Source organism: Pan troglodytes, chromosome 18 (assembly GCF_028858775.2).
Source record: "Pan troglodytes isolate AG18354 chromosome 18, NHGRI_mPanTro3-v2.0_pri, whole genome shotgun sequence".
In the NCBI taxonomy this organism is placed as follows: domain Eukaryota; kingdom Metazoa; phylum Chordata; class Mammalia; order Primates; family Hominidae; genus Pan; species Pan troglodytes.
The window spans coordinates 74644526-74662729 of record NC_072416.2 but is presented as its reverse complement, the minus strand read 5'-3'; the positions used below and the strand labels follow the sequence as shown (position 1 = coordinate 74662729).

Below are 18204 nucleotides of genomic sequence, written 5' to 3'. Positions count from 1 at the left end.
TCTAAAGCTAATACCTATGTGCACAGACTTAAGAGTGCACACTGTCTTATCTGTTAATTATACATCAGGGGACAAGATTTGAATCAACGGAATAAAGTAGAATCGTCATTTCATGCTAAATATGTTATTGGCTATATACATATTCTTAGAGCAAATGATACACATGTCAGTCTTAAATAGCTGGATTTATGTAATAACACTGTGAGACTCCCTTGGAATTTTTCAGTTAAGCTTCCAAACATCTAAGAAGTACTTTGCACATATTTTTTTCTGTCCACTATAGATAATGGAAGAACATTGCAATTCATGCTATTTCCCCTGTTTGTTTGGAGAATAAGAACACATAATCTTGGTGCTCATCATAGTACTTGAAAGCCTATAAATATTTATTTGCTGAACTATTAACCTTCTCAGGGGCCAATATTTTGATCATTCACCTATGGGTTTAATCAAACATTCTCAAGATTCTGAGATTAGCTACAGGCAACATAAGGAATGATTAATTGAGGTACAAATAACTGCAGAGGTCAAAAAATAAAATTCCATTTACTATCTTGGACAAAATATTTCAGATTAGTGTCAAATACCAGAGTAGGAATAAAAATTAGGCTACAAGAGCCCCCCTCTCCTCAAATAAGGTTAAATTCCAATACTCTTAAATGATTAATGTATAACTAAAAAAGAAATATCTATTAAAATTTACTTTTCAATTTAATCCTTGTTGGCAAGTGTAAAAAAATGCAAACATATTCTGATGTTAAAATGGCAACAGTGCATTTCTACTCCAGTGCTGTAATTAAAGGTAATTGATGGAAATAAATAAGAATTATAAGGCATTTAGACTGCATCTGAGCAAGCGTGGCTGCCAAGGGCAACACTGCAACAAGGCAAATAGAATCCAAGTCATAACCTGAAGCATATTAACTAACTAGAAGAAAAAGTAATTGCATTCTTCTTCCATTTTTTAAATCTAATCTTAGTTTTATCATTAGAGGAAAGTTTGTATATTTGGCACCTAATTAATACATACTTTGCTATTTTTTATTTTCAATTATTTAATATTTTTGAAATGTGAGAATAATACCATATTTCATTATACTTTATTGAGACAGGACTGAGACCAGAGTGACCTTACCATCAAAGGAAGATGCTTGCTCATCACACAGGACGCCCCTACTCATGCCTGCATATGCCTCTGTCTTGATTATCACTCACTTCATAATCAAAATAGGCAAGGGATTTCCTTTGCCATGACGAAGTGCGTGTGTGTAATATGACTTTTCTGATCCATGCTTATGTATCATGATTAGCATGGTTAGGGGAAAGGTTGTTTCTTTCACTTACCTAAAATCCTGCCCAATACCAGAGATTTGACTGCACTGAATTCTGTGCCTGATGACAGGTGAACTTGTCTCCTTGTATTGTCGTCAATCTACAAAATTATTACACAAGATAAAAACATCCAAATGGATGACGTTTTGTTGAGAAGACAGGAAGCAACAGAGGACAAGAGAAAAAGATACATTAAGCAGTTGTTAGCATGGCCCCAAACATTTAGAAAAAAACAAAATTTAAAAGCTTAGCCACTTAGAAAGGTTTTTCTAAGTGTTATTATATAATATAATTATTAATATATAATATAATATTAGTATTATTTCTATACTACCCTCAGATGCCAGTGCACCCTACCTTCTATCCCCTTGTATCATTTTATTTTTCTCCACTGGATAAGGAATCCAAAATTGATGAAGCCAACAAAAAGATACAAAAAGTTATTTTTCACCTTAACACTTTTACTTGGTATTTTTATTTGAGGTAGGCAGCTAAGAAATTTTCTTCTAGCCAGAGAACCAAAAAACTATTAGTGCTTTTCTTCAAAAACTGGCTCCATGAATAATTCCACTTTCTTTGCTGTGACTCATATCATTAACAAAAATTCTGATATTACAATCATTATTTTCTGATAGATTTATTACTGCATTTATCTAAAGTAAACCGGTTTCATTAGCATAGCAATGGTCCTACCAGTAGCACACTATGACATCATTTTCCTTCTGAGCAGAAACAAGTTAGAAAAGATTGGCATTTAAAGTATCTGATGTTAATAATATAATGAACAAAATCGTATTGCTTAAAAGAATCCTGACTACATTTGAGGTCTATTATCTGCAGAAGAAGACCAATGAAAGTGTCTCTGCTTATTGTGTTCATTATCAAATTTCTGCTTGAGATCCTTCATGCTGGAGAGTCATTAAAATGATTGCTTCTGCTGAATTTACTACATTACCTCTATAAAGACCACTCCTTCTTCTCTGTTAATCATTACGTGGTGAAGTTGTCCATCAGCCATGTTTTTAAAATCAAAGTTAACAACATCAGGCTCTTGATATTTATTTAACTTGTACCTGATCTGCAAACTTCCTAGAGTGGGGAAAAATTGTGATTCTTTTAGTAAAAATCGTACTTTGAGAGCGGCTTACTTAAAAATCAGAGTCATTTTTTGTTGCTATTTATTCATTTCGAGGGAAAAATTGGAAGATACCTTTTTATAATCCCCAAGAGTCAGTTTCCAAGTGAAATTGCAATAATGTATTTGCAAAATCATGACCAAGTATGTTGCACACAAGCACTCTCTTTCCTGCAAATCTTTTAATTTAACATCAACTCAGATTAAGCATATGCAAATCTCTGCACTTGCCTCTCACTTAAAAAATAATATTCAGGAGCAGGTTGTTCAGTTTCCATGTAGTTGAGCGGCTTTGAGAGAGATTCTTAATCCTGAGTTCTCACTCAAAGCCGCTCAACTACATGGAAACTGAACAACCTGCTCCTGAATGACTGCTGGGTACATAAACGAAATGAAGGCAGAAATAAAGATGTTCTTTGAAACCAACGAGAACAAAGACACAACATACCAGAATCTCTGGGACGCATTCAAAGCAGTGTGCAGAGGGAAATTTATAGCACTAAATGCCCACAAGAGAAAGCAGGAAAGATCCAAAATTGACACCCTAACATCACAATTAAAATAACTAGAAAAGCAAGAGCAAACACATTCAAAAGCTAGCAGAAGGCAAGAAATAACTAAAATCAGAGCAGAACTGAAGGAAATAGAGACACAAAAAACCCTTCAAAAAATTAATGAATCCAGGAGCTGGTTTTTTGAAAGGATCAACAAAATTGATAGACCGCTAGCAAGACTAATAAAGAAAAAAAGAGAGAAGAATCAAATAGACGCAATAAAAAATGATAAAGGGGATATCACCACCGATCCCACAGAAATACAAACTACCATCAGAGAATACTACAAACACCTCTACGCAAATAAACTAGAAAATCTAGAAGAAATGGGTACATTCCTCGACACATACACTCTCCCAAGACTAAACCAGGAAGAAGTTGAATCTCTGAATAGACCAATAACAGGAGCTGAAATTGTGGCAATAATCAATAGTTTACCAACCAAAAAGAGTCCAGGACCAGATGGATTCACAACCGAATTCTACCAGAGGTACAAGGAGGAACTGGTACCATTCCTTCTGAAACTATTACAATCAATAGAAAAAGAGGGAATCCTCCCTAACTCATTTTATGAGGCCAGCATCATTCTGATACCAAAGCCTGGCAGAGACACAACCAAAAAAGAGAATTTTAGACCAATATCCTTGATGAACATTGATGCAAAAATCCTCAATAAAATACTGGCAAACCGAATCCAGCAGCACATCAAAAAGCTTATCCACCATGATCAAGTGGGCTTCATCCCTGGGATGCAAGGCTGGTTCAACATACGCAAATCAATAAATGTAATCCAGCATATAAACAGAGCCAAAGACAAAAACCACATGATTATCTCAATAGATGCAGAAAAAGCCTTTGACAAAATTCAACAACCCTTCATGCTAAAAACTCTCAATAAATTAGGTATTGATGGGACATATTTCAAAATAATAAGAGCTATCTATGACAAACCCACAGCCAATATCATACTGAATGGGCAAAAACTGGAAGCATTCCCTTTGAAAACTGGCACAAGACAGGGATGCCCTCTCTCACCACTCCTATTCAACATAGTGTTGGAAGTTCTGGCCAGGGCAATCAGGCAGGAGAAGGAAATAAAGGGTATTCAATTAGGAAAAGAGGAAGTCAAATTGTCCCTGTTTGCAGACGACATGATTGTTTATCTAGAAAACCCCATCGTCTCAGCCCAAAATCTCCTTAAGCTGATAAGCAACTTCAGCAAAGTCTCAGGATACAAAATCAATGTACAAAAATCACAAGCATTCTTATACACCAACAACAGACAAACAGAGAGCCAAATCATGAGTGAACTCCCATTCACAATTGCTTCAAAGAGAATAAAATACCTAGGAATCCAACTTACAAGGGATGTGAAGCACCTCTTCAAGGAGAACTACAAACCACTGCTCAAGGAAATAAAAGAGGATACAAACAAATGGAAGAACATTCCTTGCTCATGGGTAGGAAGAATCAATATCGTGAAAATGGCCATACTGCCCAAGGTAATTTACAGATTCAATGCCATCCCCATCAAGCTACCAATGACTTTCTTCACAGAATTGGAAAAAACTACTTTAAAGTTCATATGGAACCAAAAGAGAGCCCGCATCGCCAAGTCAATCCTAAGCCAAAAGAACAAAGCTGGAGGCATCACACTACCTGACTTCAAACTATACTACAAGGCTACAGTAACCAAAACAGCATGGTACTGGTACCAAAACAGAAATATAGATCAATGGAACAGAACAGAGCCCTCAGAAATAACGCCGCTTACCTACAACTATCTGATCTTTGACAAACCTGAGAAAAACAAGCAATGGGGAAAGGATTCCCTATTTAATAAATGGTGCTGGGAAAACTGGCTAGCCATATGTAGAAAGCTGAAACTGGATCCCTTCCTTACACCTTATACAAAAATCAATTCAAGATGGATTAAAGATTTAAACGTTAGACCTAAAACCATAAAAACCCTAGAAGAAAACCTAGGCATTACCATTCAGGACATAGGCGTGGGCAAGGACTTCATGTCCAAAACACCAAAAGCAATGGCAACAAAAGACAAAATTGACAAATGGGATCTAATTAAACTAAAGAGCTTCTGCACAGCAAAAGAAACTACCATCAGAGTGAATAGGCAACCTACAACATGGGAGAAAATTTTCGCAACCTACTCATCTGACAAAGGGCTAATATCCAGAATCTACAGTGAACTCAAACAAATTTACAAGAAAAAAACAAACAACCCCATCAAAAAGTGGGCGAAGGACATGAACAGGCACTTCTCAAAAGAAGACATTTATGCAGCCAAAAAACACATGAAAAAATGCTCACCATCACTGGCCATCAGAGAAATGCAAATCAAAACCACTATGAGATATCATCTCACACCAGTTAGAATGGCAATCATTCAAAAGTCAGGAAACAACAGGTGCTGGAGAGGATGTGGAGAAACAGGAACACTTTTACACTGTTGGTGGGACTGTAAACTAGTTCAACCATTGTGGAAGTCAGTGTGGCGATTCCTCAGGGATCTAGAACTAGAAATACCATTTGACCCAGCCATCCCATTACTGGGTATATACCCAAATGACTACAAATCATGCTGCTATAAAGACACATGCACACGTATGTTTATTGCGGCATTATTCACAATAGCAAAGACTTGGAACCAACCCAAATGTCCAACAATGATAGACTGGATTAAGAAAATGTGGCACATATACACCATGGAATACTATGCAGCCATAAAAAATGATGAGTTCATATCCTTTGTAGGGACATGGATGAAATTGGAAACCATCATTCTCAGTAAACTATCGCAAGAACAAAAAACCAAACACCGCATATTCTCACTCATAGGTGGGAATTGAACAATGAGATCACATGGACACAGGAAGGGGAATATCATACTCTGGGGACTGTGGTGGGGAGGGGGGAGGGGGGAGGGATAGCATTGGGAGATATACCTAATGCTAGATGACGAGTTAGTGGGTGCAGCGCACCAGCATGGCACATGTATACATATGTAACTAACCTGCACAATGTGCACATGTACCCTAAAACTTAAAGTATAATAAAAAAAAATAAATAATAATAATAATAATAATATTAAGTATTTCTGAAATGCCAACCTATTGCTTAATATTGCAATAATATTCTGTTCCTATGTTTAAAAAATATATCTCACACTCTGGAAATACAACAATTAATGAAATTATTAAACACAAATGTAGTTTTACTAAACAGAAGAAATATGTCCAAGTAGTCATGGTCATAGACTTTGAAATGAAATAATGGTAAGATGAATGATTTTAAGCCAAATTTAACATCAGAATTAGTACTACTCATTTAAGTGCCTGCAGAGATGTCAGTTAATTTATTTCACAGGATATCTTTCAATTTGACAAAGAAAATGCCCTAATACATAAATAAGCTTCAAGCTCAAAATGCACAGTAAGAATAAATACACTTATCGAACAATCTTATTTTTATTTTGGTGTTCAGTACAGTTCCCTTGGGATATATTTGAATCAGTTGAAATGATATAGTCACATGTTTATATGTTTGCTTTTCTTATCCAGAGAAGTTATTTCCAAAATTTTTACCTTTAATCCAGATGTGGGAAAGAGAAAAATAGCAGTAAATGGTTTTCTGTAGGAAACACATTTCTTAATCTACATTCCCTTAACACTGCATGGATATAACATTTTTTTCCCATGCAGATTTTTTTAACTAAAAGTACAACTGAAAGGTCATCTTGTGGACATATTCTTACTCAAAATGCTGGTTTATTAACACTCCCTTAATGTTTCTTTACTTTGATTTGCAGGAAATACTTACATACAACAAGACACCTTATTTCAAAATGAACTATGAAACAAATATTGATATTCATATGGAATAGTCAAGGAGCTTCTAAAAATAACATAATAAATATTTTATATAAATAAAATTATACATTGAATATGTAAAATTATCAAAATCATAAAGAGATAAGGGCATCTTAATCATTTTAAATAATCCTTTTAGATTATACTTATAGGATAGTACTAAAAATATGAATACAAAAAACAGGCACACTCCATTTTTCTGTTTGTAGCTTGAGAAGCCAGAACACAAGAATGATCCATATTATTACAGAGCTAGTGTTCTAATTTAATTTTCTCTCTCTCATCTAAAAAGAACTCACCATTTTTGGCAATGATCACAGAAAGGTATTCTTGGTAAAAGGAGCTCACAAAAAGCAGCAAGCTTGGTGTTCGCGTTGTTCGGAAACTAAATTTGATCATTTCTCTGCTCAGCTTCATATCACCATGAAATGAAGCAGCGTGGGAGCTGGAGTTTTTACTTAAAAGATAATTTTCTTGAAAATTGTATATCACGGATGAGCCAGATCCAAAATATGCAGAAATCTCTGAAATAATATATATATATATTTTGTTAAAAATTTTAAGTACAAGGATCTTGTTTTAGTTACAATAATTATATTTTAGTTTCTTTAAATAATGAATTGCATAGATAGAAGAACCAACCCCAAACTAGAATCAAATAATAAAGTAAGTTAATAGAGCTTTCATAATGATCTTTGAAATGGCTTTCTGTTAAAATGACATATAATTAATGCACTAGTATAATTTTACAGTTGAAAGTTAAATGCTTTCTTATCTGAGTTCAAACACAAACCAGGCTTGTCTTCTATCTCCTTGATCATCTACTTTTTTATTTAAATTTTAACTCCCATCTATTATATTGCAGATAATACAATCTTAAATGAAGTGTATCTTAAAGGAAGTCTAGGGCATCCTATCTACAAAATAGTTAGGAAGGAAGGATGTTTGAGAGCCTCTCTTCTTTCCCAGGATCGAGAGGCAGAAATTTTCCTTTATGTCTAAACATTTTCTCATAGTTATTGTGTACTATAAAAAGAAAGCTAAGTCTAGTATTAACATGATACAGGGAAACAGGATCAACAGAACTAACCAACCTCTTTTAAATCATTTTACAAAAGTGTAGTATTTTCCTGGTATGACATTAATATCCCAAATTCTCTCTGTCTTCCTCTCTCTCTCTCACACACACACCAAATACATATGTATGAAAATGAAGAAGATGGCAGAAGAAATAACTACTTTTAAATCCCTGAATCTGCTTCTCTCCATTACTGAAAAGGACTGGTTACTGAATACAAGTTGTAGATGATACTTACTGGATCATACAGTAATGTTTAGGCTCCCTCGACATTTTAGAGTTTTTTATTGTTTCATTATTTTATTATCTATAACATGCATTTTATATTCAATATAATATGTGAATACAGAGTAACATTTACGGTTACACCTAGCAAGATGAACTGGAAATTATTTATATCCAGAAAACGAAGACATGTTATTTTAATGAAGTGGTCTTAATTATCACTTTAAACATGAAAAGTGTCCTAGAATGGTAACAGCAGTATATGATTATGATCACAAGTTGATTTGTAAATTATAGATTATTCCTGAGAAAAGCAGATGACTTGAAAAGAGCATTTGGCCAACTTTTTATTAACTCATCCTCATGCTTTCTTTGTAAGTCAGGAGTTGTTTTAATCTGGAGCCAAGTTTTGTTAGCCTCCTTCAGGAAAAGGTTCAATAGCCAAGAGACACTTTAAATAAAGTAGTTGAATTTAAATTGGATGTCAGTCTTCTATGAGGAACTATGAAAGAGTAATAAATGTTTGTATATTCATGGAAGTCTGTCCAGAACACTTAATCCTACAACTGTTCTTTTCTTCTTCCATGAGGCATATCAGATAATGAGAGAAGCTGAAAGGTATTCTACTATTTTATTTCACCAGCAGATATTCAACATATCATACAATAAAATGTATGATTAATGTATAAGTGTGTCTATTTTTGTAATGCATCAATATTTAATGGTATATTGTCTATATTTCTGGAAAAACTATGTCTGAAAAACTCAAATAAAAAACAATGCATCTTAAATATCCTTGCATTGTTGAATATCTTCAACAAATATAATAGTAACAGGGCCGGGCATGGGGACTCATGTCTGTAATCCCAGCACTTTGGGAGGCTCAGGTGGGCAGATTACTTGAGGTCAGGAATTTGAGACCAGCCTGGGCAACATGGTGAAACACTATCTCTACTAAAGATACAACAATTAGCTGGGCATAGTGGTGGGCTCCTGTAAGCCCAGCTACTCGGGAGGCGGAGGCAGGAGAATCGCTTGAACCTGGGAGGTGGAGGTTGCAGTGAGCCGAGATTGCGCCACTGCACTCCAGCCTGGGTGACAGAGTGACAGAGTGAGACTCAGTCTCAAATAAAAAAAAAAAGTAATGCTTTAAATGATTTTAAAATAAAGAATTGCCCCATGGGGCAGGTTGCTGACAGCCATATTATTTAAGAGCATCAACACTAGGTAGAAAAAAGCAGATTGAGCAACTAACACTTTAAAATACATAAAGGTGACTATTAATGGATTTACCATCAACAAACACTAGTTTTTCATAAATGAGTCAAATATTTAAGTAATGAAATATGATGGGCTCCATCTTTGAATATATGATGCTGTCTTATCACCAGGATCTTGTACTCATTCTTTACATTCAACAGATACTTTGCCAAAGAAATTCGGAAATTGAATTTTTTTTGTTTCAAATAGCTGCAAAGAAAAGAACTGCCAGACATTTAATTCACATTGAATAAATTTTCCTCTTACAGTCTTCCATGCCACACTTACCATTTGAGCAGAATGGCCCTGTGTATGCAGAGAAAGTGCAGTCACAAAAGAACCCAATGGGTCTTTCTCTGCATTTCCCTCCATTGCGGCATAACTTCCCATAGCTGCTGCAATGTCCCCTACAACCTGGCTGCACTTCTGGAGTCACCTGGGCTCTTTCTTCCAAATCCAGGGTCATCCCATTCAACTGCAGAGACCGAATGCAGCCCAGAAAGCCTCTCTGTCTGGTGGCCGTTCCACCTAAAAGGGAAATACTGCAAATGGAAACATGTTCCTAGGTGTTTTATTCAGGATTTAAAGACCAAACAAAACTGAGGCCTTACAGAGAACGGCAAAAAAAAAAATGGATGAGCAAATATAATTTTGGAAACACAACTCATGGTCAAATATAGACTCCAAGAAAGATACAACTTTAATTCAATTTTTTAAAAAGTTGAATATGTTACTTTTTTTTCTAAAAAATATTTATTGATCTTTAAATTGAGGAATAAAATAGAGGTCATACACTACTCTCATTGAAAATAACAGTGACATGTATCGTTATTTTAATGTAGAAACTACTTTCTGGGAATTTGAATAAGTATATATTGCTGGGTAAGTGTGGTTTGTCCTTCATATTTAAACCTGATCTTGATTCTGGTACAGTTTTAACTTTGTGAGAAATATGAAGGAGTCCTTGAGATCTTCTGCTGGTGCATTGATATGGTCCTTTGGTTGTTATCCATTCATTGAAAAGATGGTAATTGAATGCCAGATTATTTGTTTTTGGCTGACATATTTCCCAGTGATTGTTTTTCTAAAGGTTAGTCTAGTGTTCAGTGTTTTATGCTTGGAAAGATTCTTAACAAAATTGCAAAAGGGGATCGATACAGAAATAAGTGATGTAACGGTAACGTTTATTGAATACATAACCATATGTACTTATCAAGTCACCCTTGAAGAGGTCTACAATGTTGGGTTGGAATCAGACCCTATTATTCTAAGGTAGAGGTTCTCAAACTTTAAGAAATATGGGTAACACATAATCACATGGAGAGCTTCCAATAAATAGACTCAGTAGCTTGCTCCAAGAAATACTGGTTCTGTGGTCCAAAAATAGGGTTGTGAATCTCAACAGTTAACAAAGCTTGCAGGAGATTCTAATTCAGATGATCACTAGACCATCATTGTATAAGCACTACCCTGATAGAAGTGTAAGCCCTGGGTAGATTCATACATAAATTTGTGTCCAGGAATACTCTTAAGTTAATGCTCAGAACTTGAAGCAGGAAAAGAGTACCCTAACCTAAATAACCTGGCAATTCTATTGAGAGGCAATTAGATGGTTATGAGGCCTCTAAAAAGAAGCTCCATCTTTGGATAAATGATGGTGTCTCATCACCAGGACCTTGTATGTACTCTTTACATATAAATTCTCTTTTCCTAAAACATGTTCACTTCGTTTCTTCCAAATCATTTAGGTAGCTCCTTAACCTAGCCTTCATTCAACAAGGGCTACTTCAATTGCTACTGTATATCCAGCACAAAGAACAGTGGTAGACAAATAATTTCTGTGTTATAACTATGAAATCCATCCATTCATTTGTTAAACCACAATATACATAGAAATGGGAGAAATGGGCATAGTGCTTCAAGGGTAAAGGGGGACCCCTTTTGCCCCACAGAGATGCCTGGGTCTCTGAGACTGAGAATGAGGCCTGAATTTAATGAACATTTCTAATAAACTAATTATTGCTTTGCAAATAATGAAAGACTATGAAAAGGAACCTCAAAGAATTCCTGAGAATTCTGGACTTACGGACACTAACACTATTCAGAATTCAGATTCATAGCTATAACTATATCCAAATTGCTGTATTTAAATGTCTATTCAAAATGTTTCCATTTACATACCTGGTTTCTCCTCAGTGAAGGATGCCAAGGCCTTAAGGGTGTTGGCTGTTCTATTTATAAATCTATTTATAAATCTAGAGAGTGTCAACATATTGCCATTGTCATAAGTGGGCATGGTAGGCATGGAGTTAATTTCATCACAGAGTTTTGGAATGCCTGGAAATCTTCTTGTTTAATTCCTCCTACATTTACATTTACTTCTGCCATTTTTTTTTAAGATTTTTAATATGGGTGCCCAATTGAGTTGTTTATTCCTTTTTGTTGTTCTGTTGTAAAAATTAATAGACACATAATAATTGTTCATATTTATGGGGTACATAATGTTGTGATATACATGATATGTAGTGATCAGATCAGAGTAGTTAGCATCACCATCACCTCAAACATTTATCATTTTTTAGTGTTGGGAACATTCAATATCTTCCTAGTTATTTGAAACTACATATTATTGTAAACTATAGTCATTCTACAGCGGCATACAACACTAGAACTTTTTCCTCCTGTCTAGCTGTAATAGTATATCCTTTAACAAATCTCTGTGCCCCTTCCCCGTACCCTCCCCATCTTCTAGTATCCTCTGTTCTACTTTTTACTTCTGAGATCACCCTTTGCTTAGCTTCCTTATATGAGTGATATCATGCTGTGTTTAACTTTCTGTTCCTGGTTTATTTCACTAAACATAATGCCCTTCAGTTCCATCCATGTTGCTGTGAGTGACAGGATTTTATTCTTTTTTTATGCCTGAATTGTATTCCATTACATATATACACCACTTTTTTAATCGATTCATTTGTTATTGGACACCTGGGTTGATTCCACATCTTGGCTATTGTCAATAGTGTTGCAATAAACTTAGGGGTGCAGCTGTCTTTTCAATACACTGATTTTCTTCTCTTTGGATAAATGCCCATTACTGAGATTGCTGGATCACATCGTAGTTCTATTTGTAGTTTTTTGAGGACCTGCCATTCTTGAAGTCTCTCTTCTGCCCTTATCCTCAGGATTTTTCTTTTTCTTCCTTACCAGAGCTGCTACTTCTTTATCTTCACACCTCCCTATTCTTCCACTCTGTTGACTCAACTCAGTGAGCTCCCAGGGCTCAAAGTCTTTGGCCAGGATTCTTTTGGCGTCCTTGTTGGATATTTCTTCCCTGGGTAAGGTCCAGCTCACATCTTGGTTTTCACTTTGGCACAGGAACTTTTTGCAGGGGGGCCACATTCTGTGAACTCTGAATTAAAGGTGTGTTCTTGGTGTATTTAATTTACTTTGTATTATCCCACATTAAATCATGGTATACAGTCTACAGTATACAGGAACATTAAGTCACATTGTTATACATTTGCTGCTCTGAAACATGCACAATCTCCCTAACTCAGGGGCTTATCTCATTATGACAGTAACAACGTAACTAAATAACTTGGGATCCAACAACTGACTAAAGTCCATTTCCAGCTGTTCTGATTTTTTTGTGTTTGTTTAGTTTGTTTTGGATGATGGGAAACTAGGGGCATAGAGAATTTCAAAGACTGGTCCACAGGTCCATCTGAGGAAATACTAGAATAAACACATTTAGTTAGAGGCAGAGGCAGGATTCAGACCCACAGATAGCCTTCCATTCCAAGGAATTTTCTTTGCACTTCACACCACCATCTGGTAAAAGAAGACTTATCCGTTTTCTTGTATGCATCAGCTCATCTTTGGATTGAACAGCACTTCAGCTCTCCAAGCTTTATTTAGCAGCTCTTTCTGGGCACTGAAGGTATGAAACTATATGAAATCAATCTTGCTGACAAAAAGCTCTAGTAATAAATTTAGATGGAGAAACGCAAGATTACCACAAGATAATAAAAATAAATATACAGTAAAGAAGAAAGTCAGAGTGTGGGGTGAGTAGCAGAAGAAAATAAATGTATATACATGTGAAATATGTGCTTAGATAATATTTGTAAGAGTGAGAAGGAAATCAGTACACAACTTTAAAAACATGACATCTTAATTCTGTACTTTTGTTATTTACCTAACCAAATAGTTTTAAGCTACACTCTAAATGACCAGAAAACATAATGTCTAATTAGACACAAACCGTTGTGTCATACATGTATTTAGAATTTTTCCTTTACTGTTAGGTATCAAGTCAATAACTTTATTTTCAGATGTAACTATTCGAAAAACGTGGCTAATGTAAATAGGACTGGGCTTGAAAGCTTAATTAAAGATTCCAGTGCCTTTTCAGGGTTAGAGTGTGTCCAATTAAAATGAGTTGCAGTTTGGTTAATTGATTCTGGATGTTTCCACTGAGCTATTACGTTTGGAACTGTCTTCCAATTAATTTTCTATCAATTTACCTGCCATGTTATATCAGATATAATGAATTTCAGGACTTCACAAACACTGAGTATCTTGTGAAACAAATGCCCAACCTTTCCGTGTTTATTGAGTTTAACTGAACCTGTCCACTTATGTAATGGTATTGAGGTCCTGCATCGAAATAATTTGTCTGGGTGCTGAGTAGAGACCCAGCACCAAACCCTTTCCTCATGTTTATTATTCTCAGGAAATTACTATAAGCGACAGATGTTATTGTCATGGAGTAGAAGCTGGTTCTTTCCTATGCCAATTTTCCACTATTTTTGCAGCAAAAAGACCTTTGAGATTACACTTTAAATTTTTAATGGCAAATTATTCATGTGCTGTGCTTGAATATTATTGAGAATTAATTGGGAACAACTGCATAACTCACCCACTCACCCAGGGGCCTTACAGAAATAAAGAAATCAAGATCCTCAACCTTCTCTTTAAAATTCAAAGCTATAGAAATTTGCCTGGCACAGTACAAGGACACTCCCTGACTTTGACACTATGGCAAAGAAAAACAGGCAAAGCCCCAACCACAAATTAACTTGGGGCAGAATAGTGACAGGGCATGCAGGCTGGGCCCAGGACCAAGTCAGGAGATTGAAGGGAAAAAGTTGTCTTCTATATGTCAAGCATTGGACCGTCAACCCTGTTCGCTTCCTGGTGGAAAACTTTGCCTTGCAGAAATAGTGCTGTTGGTTAACATAGAAGGTAGGGAATCTGGAGGCCCAGCTCTAAGTTTGTCACGCAATGTTCTTCATTAAGCAAAGTCCTGGAAAGGAGGGGAGGAAGAGGACTATTCTTCCTTGTGTTCAAAGAACTATCGTGGTTCAAAGAGGCAGCTGTTGCAAGCGACAGTGTCATGGGCAGAAAATTCAGTCACTTTTCCCTGAACCAAAGTCGCGGTGAAAACGTGCCCCAGTCGTAGTAGCAGCAGAAAGAACAAGTCTATTTAGACTTCTCACACACTGAAGCCAGAGCGAGTCTCTAGTTTGACCATGCTAAGGCCTATTTTAGAGAAATCAACTGTTGTTCACTGATGAATAATCACATTCTCTTGTCCCCAGACATCCCATCTGAATTCTGACCTCAGTCAATGATCGCTAAGATTTACCTACTGGATATAGAAAAGTACACTCGGGGCGTCTTAGGCTAATCATGAAAAAGATGCCTCAAGGATGGGAGAAGTGCGTAATTAAGATAAACGATTTGATTATATTAAAGAGAAATGCGACCTCTATTGTACTGAATTCAAACCTAAGGCTGCTTGATATTCTCTTCCCATAACTACATTTTAGCATATCAAAAACCGAAATTAAAAAAATAAAAATCTGGAATATATTATAATTAATAACTTGTGTCCATTCAAAGACACTATTAACAATATAAAAGTACAATCAACTCACAGAGAGGTCGAAGATCTTATAATAAATTTATATGAAAAGGACTCATCTGAAATATATAAAGAATTCTTATGAAGTTTTTTTAAAAAAAATAAGACAATCTCGTAGAAAACGGGCAACAGATCTGAACAGCCACTTTATAAAGGAAGCTAACCAATGGTGAATAGAGATATGGCACTATTTCCTGTGCTTAGCCTATGCATATGCCATGACCTAGAAATTTCACTCCCAGGTGAAATCACAGAAATACACAAATGTTTACACACACACACACACACACACATGCACACAGCTGAGATTGATCACTACAGTCTCAGAGCTTCAATATGTTTAGAGTTCAACATCAACCTTTGCATGTGGTTTTTAGAAATTGTTCACTCTAAAAAGTTGATAAATATTTATAGATTCCATGCAATTCAAATGCAAAGCAAGTTACTTCTGACTATGTCAGGGGTCCTTACTTCTCCTCCAGGTGAGAGTCACAAAGTACTGAAATAAAGTTAGCCCCGTTTGAAAACCTGTCAGTAAAAGAATTGAGACTGGAAACAAAAATTGCGGAGCTGGTTGAATAAAAATCAATTCAAGGCTAATTTAAGAAGCTTCTACGAAAATGCTTAGTTTACAAACCAAAATGGAAAATGACCACTGTCACATTTCAGCTTTAAAAATGATTGATTCTTTTCTCTCCATCATTTCTGTGGCTGGACAATGTTTGTGAGTCTACGATAACAGCAGTGACTGGATGCTAAGTCCTCAGTGTTAGCAAGTCAAGGGCACGTGTTCAATACACTGATTAGCATTAGGTCCTAAAACATTTTTTAGAAGACAATAAGAGGCAGTTCTGAATAGGACTCTTTAAGATAGGCATAAATCACACACACACACACAAAGGACAAAGTGAAAGAACATGAAAAGGATAGTAAAGACCCAATGTCACAACTAAGAACAAAAATGGAGAAAGACAGGCTACAAAGAGAAGGCGAATCCATTTTATTATAAAAAGCAATGTGATGTGATGGCTGGAATTATCTGGAGGAGAGGAGGAGATGTTCATTGTGTTGCCGCTCATTGTGTCTAATCTATCACATTACGCTGATATTAATTCTTATCACTTAGTCATACAAGGGTTTTGTGCATTATTTTATTCTTCCTTTACTTTGCATGACATCCTACAGTTTAGATTAGTTGAAGCTAATTGTTCTAATATTTGAAACGTCAGGGATTGCTCAAAAGCCTTCTGATTTGTATTGCTCGGGTGATGTAGGCTAATGCTAGCTGCATCTCTGAAACTCCATTTATCATTTCCTTATTCCTATTTCAATTGTCATATATAACTGCTGCCCAACTGGATCACATTTTTTAAAAGTGCTTTCTATTTATTTTTACTGATTTTTCTCAGAAATTAAAGCATTAATCTTTCCTCAGAGTTTCACTCTGAGATGTGAACACACTTTATGACCGGCTTTTAGCAGAGAGGGTGAAGAAGCAATGGAGAAAATACACTGGATTCTTTCACGTGGTCTCATTGCAACAGCCACTTCTGAGAGATTACCAACAATGCTAATCTGCAGGTGAGGCGTGGTGGCTCACACCTGTAATCCCAGCATTTTGGGAGGCCAAGGCGGGTGGATCTTTTGAACCCAGGAGTTCAAGACCAGCCTGGGCACATAGGGAGACTGCATCTCTACAAAAAATACAAAAAATAGCCTGGTGTGGTGGCATGTGCCTGTGGTCTCAGCTACTCTGGAGGCTGAGGCAGGAGGATCACCTGAGCCTGGGAGGCGTAGGTTGCAGTGAGCCAAGATTGCACCACACCACTGTACTCCAGTCTGGGTGACAGAGAGAGAGATCCATCTCAAATTTTTAAAAAATGTTAATCTCAAAAAACTTAATGCTAATAAATATTACCAACATAGACCCAGTTAGTAAGATGGAGAATATAATTTAAATCCAAATTATATATCCAAATATCCACACATTTTATTTGCAGGTAAAGTGTTAAACATAGTATCTCAAATTAATATATTTCCATGTTATTGAAATTTCTAACATTTCATATTGATATTTTAAAATAACTTTGTTATTTGAAATATTCCACAATAGGGTTCTACCAAATTTGTTTACCAAGAAGAAGGTACATTTTTAACAAAACTACTTAATGCTGGAATAATAACATCATCTATCTTAGAATGAGTAACACTAACAGTCTTTCAGTCTTGTCCTATATTATAAAAACAGTGTTTCCATGTAATTTATTCATTTTTAAGATAAATTTTATTGTGTATATTTGAGGTTTACAACATGATGTTACAGGAAACACAGAGGTAGTAAAAAGGTTACTGTAATAAAGCAAATGAACAAATCTATAATCTGACATAGTTACTTTTTTGTGACAAGTCTACTATATTTAACAAAAATCTCAAATACCATACAATTTTATTAACTATAGTCCTCCTGTTGTATGTTTAATCTCTAAACTTGTTTAAACATTATTATTATTACCATCAGTCTCTGTATTTAGAACATTCTTATTAGAAGAATAAAGTCATGCTGAAAACTGTACTTACTTTTCAGAATCACGTTTACCTCATTCATTTGCCCCATATCCAGATACAAAGGATAGTCGATATGCACACTGAAAATGCTGATTAGCTATAATTATCTTTAAGATGGACAGATGAACCACAAATTAAATTCTTGAACTTGCAAGTAAGGGGAATTAAATTATCCTTTAAAACTGTAACCAGAAAATCAATTATATTGGATTGAAGTAGAGATTACCAGTCATCCA

At 35.5% G+C, this 18204-nt stretch overlaps 1 protein-coding gene across 5 annotated transcripts in view; it reads right to left on the bottom strand.

The window, feature by feature from the left end:
- CNTNAP4 (contactin associated protein family member 4) overlaps positions 1-18204 on the bottom strand; it is a 325777-nt gene that overhangs the window by 17099 nt on the left and 290474 nt on the right. For all 5 annotated transcript variants that reach the window (XM_063797455.1, XM_001143566.6, XM_063797456.1 and 2 more), the window contains 4 exons: positions 9763-10002; positions 7211-7435; positions 2288-2421; positions 1345-1432 (listed from right to left, as the gene is read on the bottom strand). In XM_063797455.1, the coding sequence (XP_063653525.1) occupies positions 1345-1432; positions 2288-2421; positions 7211-7435; positions 9763-10002 (687 nt within the window). The remainder of the gene's footprint in view (positions 1-1344; positions 1433-2287; positions 2422-7210; positions 7436-9762; positions 10003-18204) is intronic.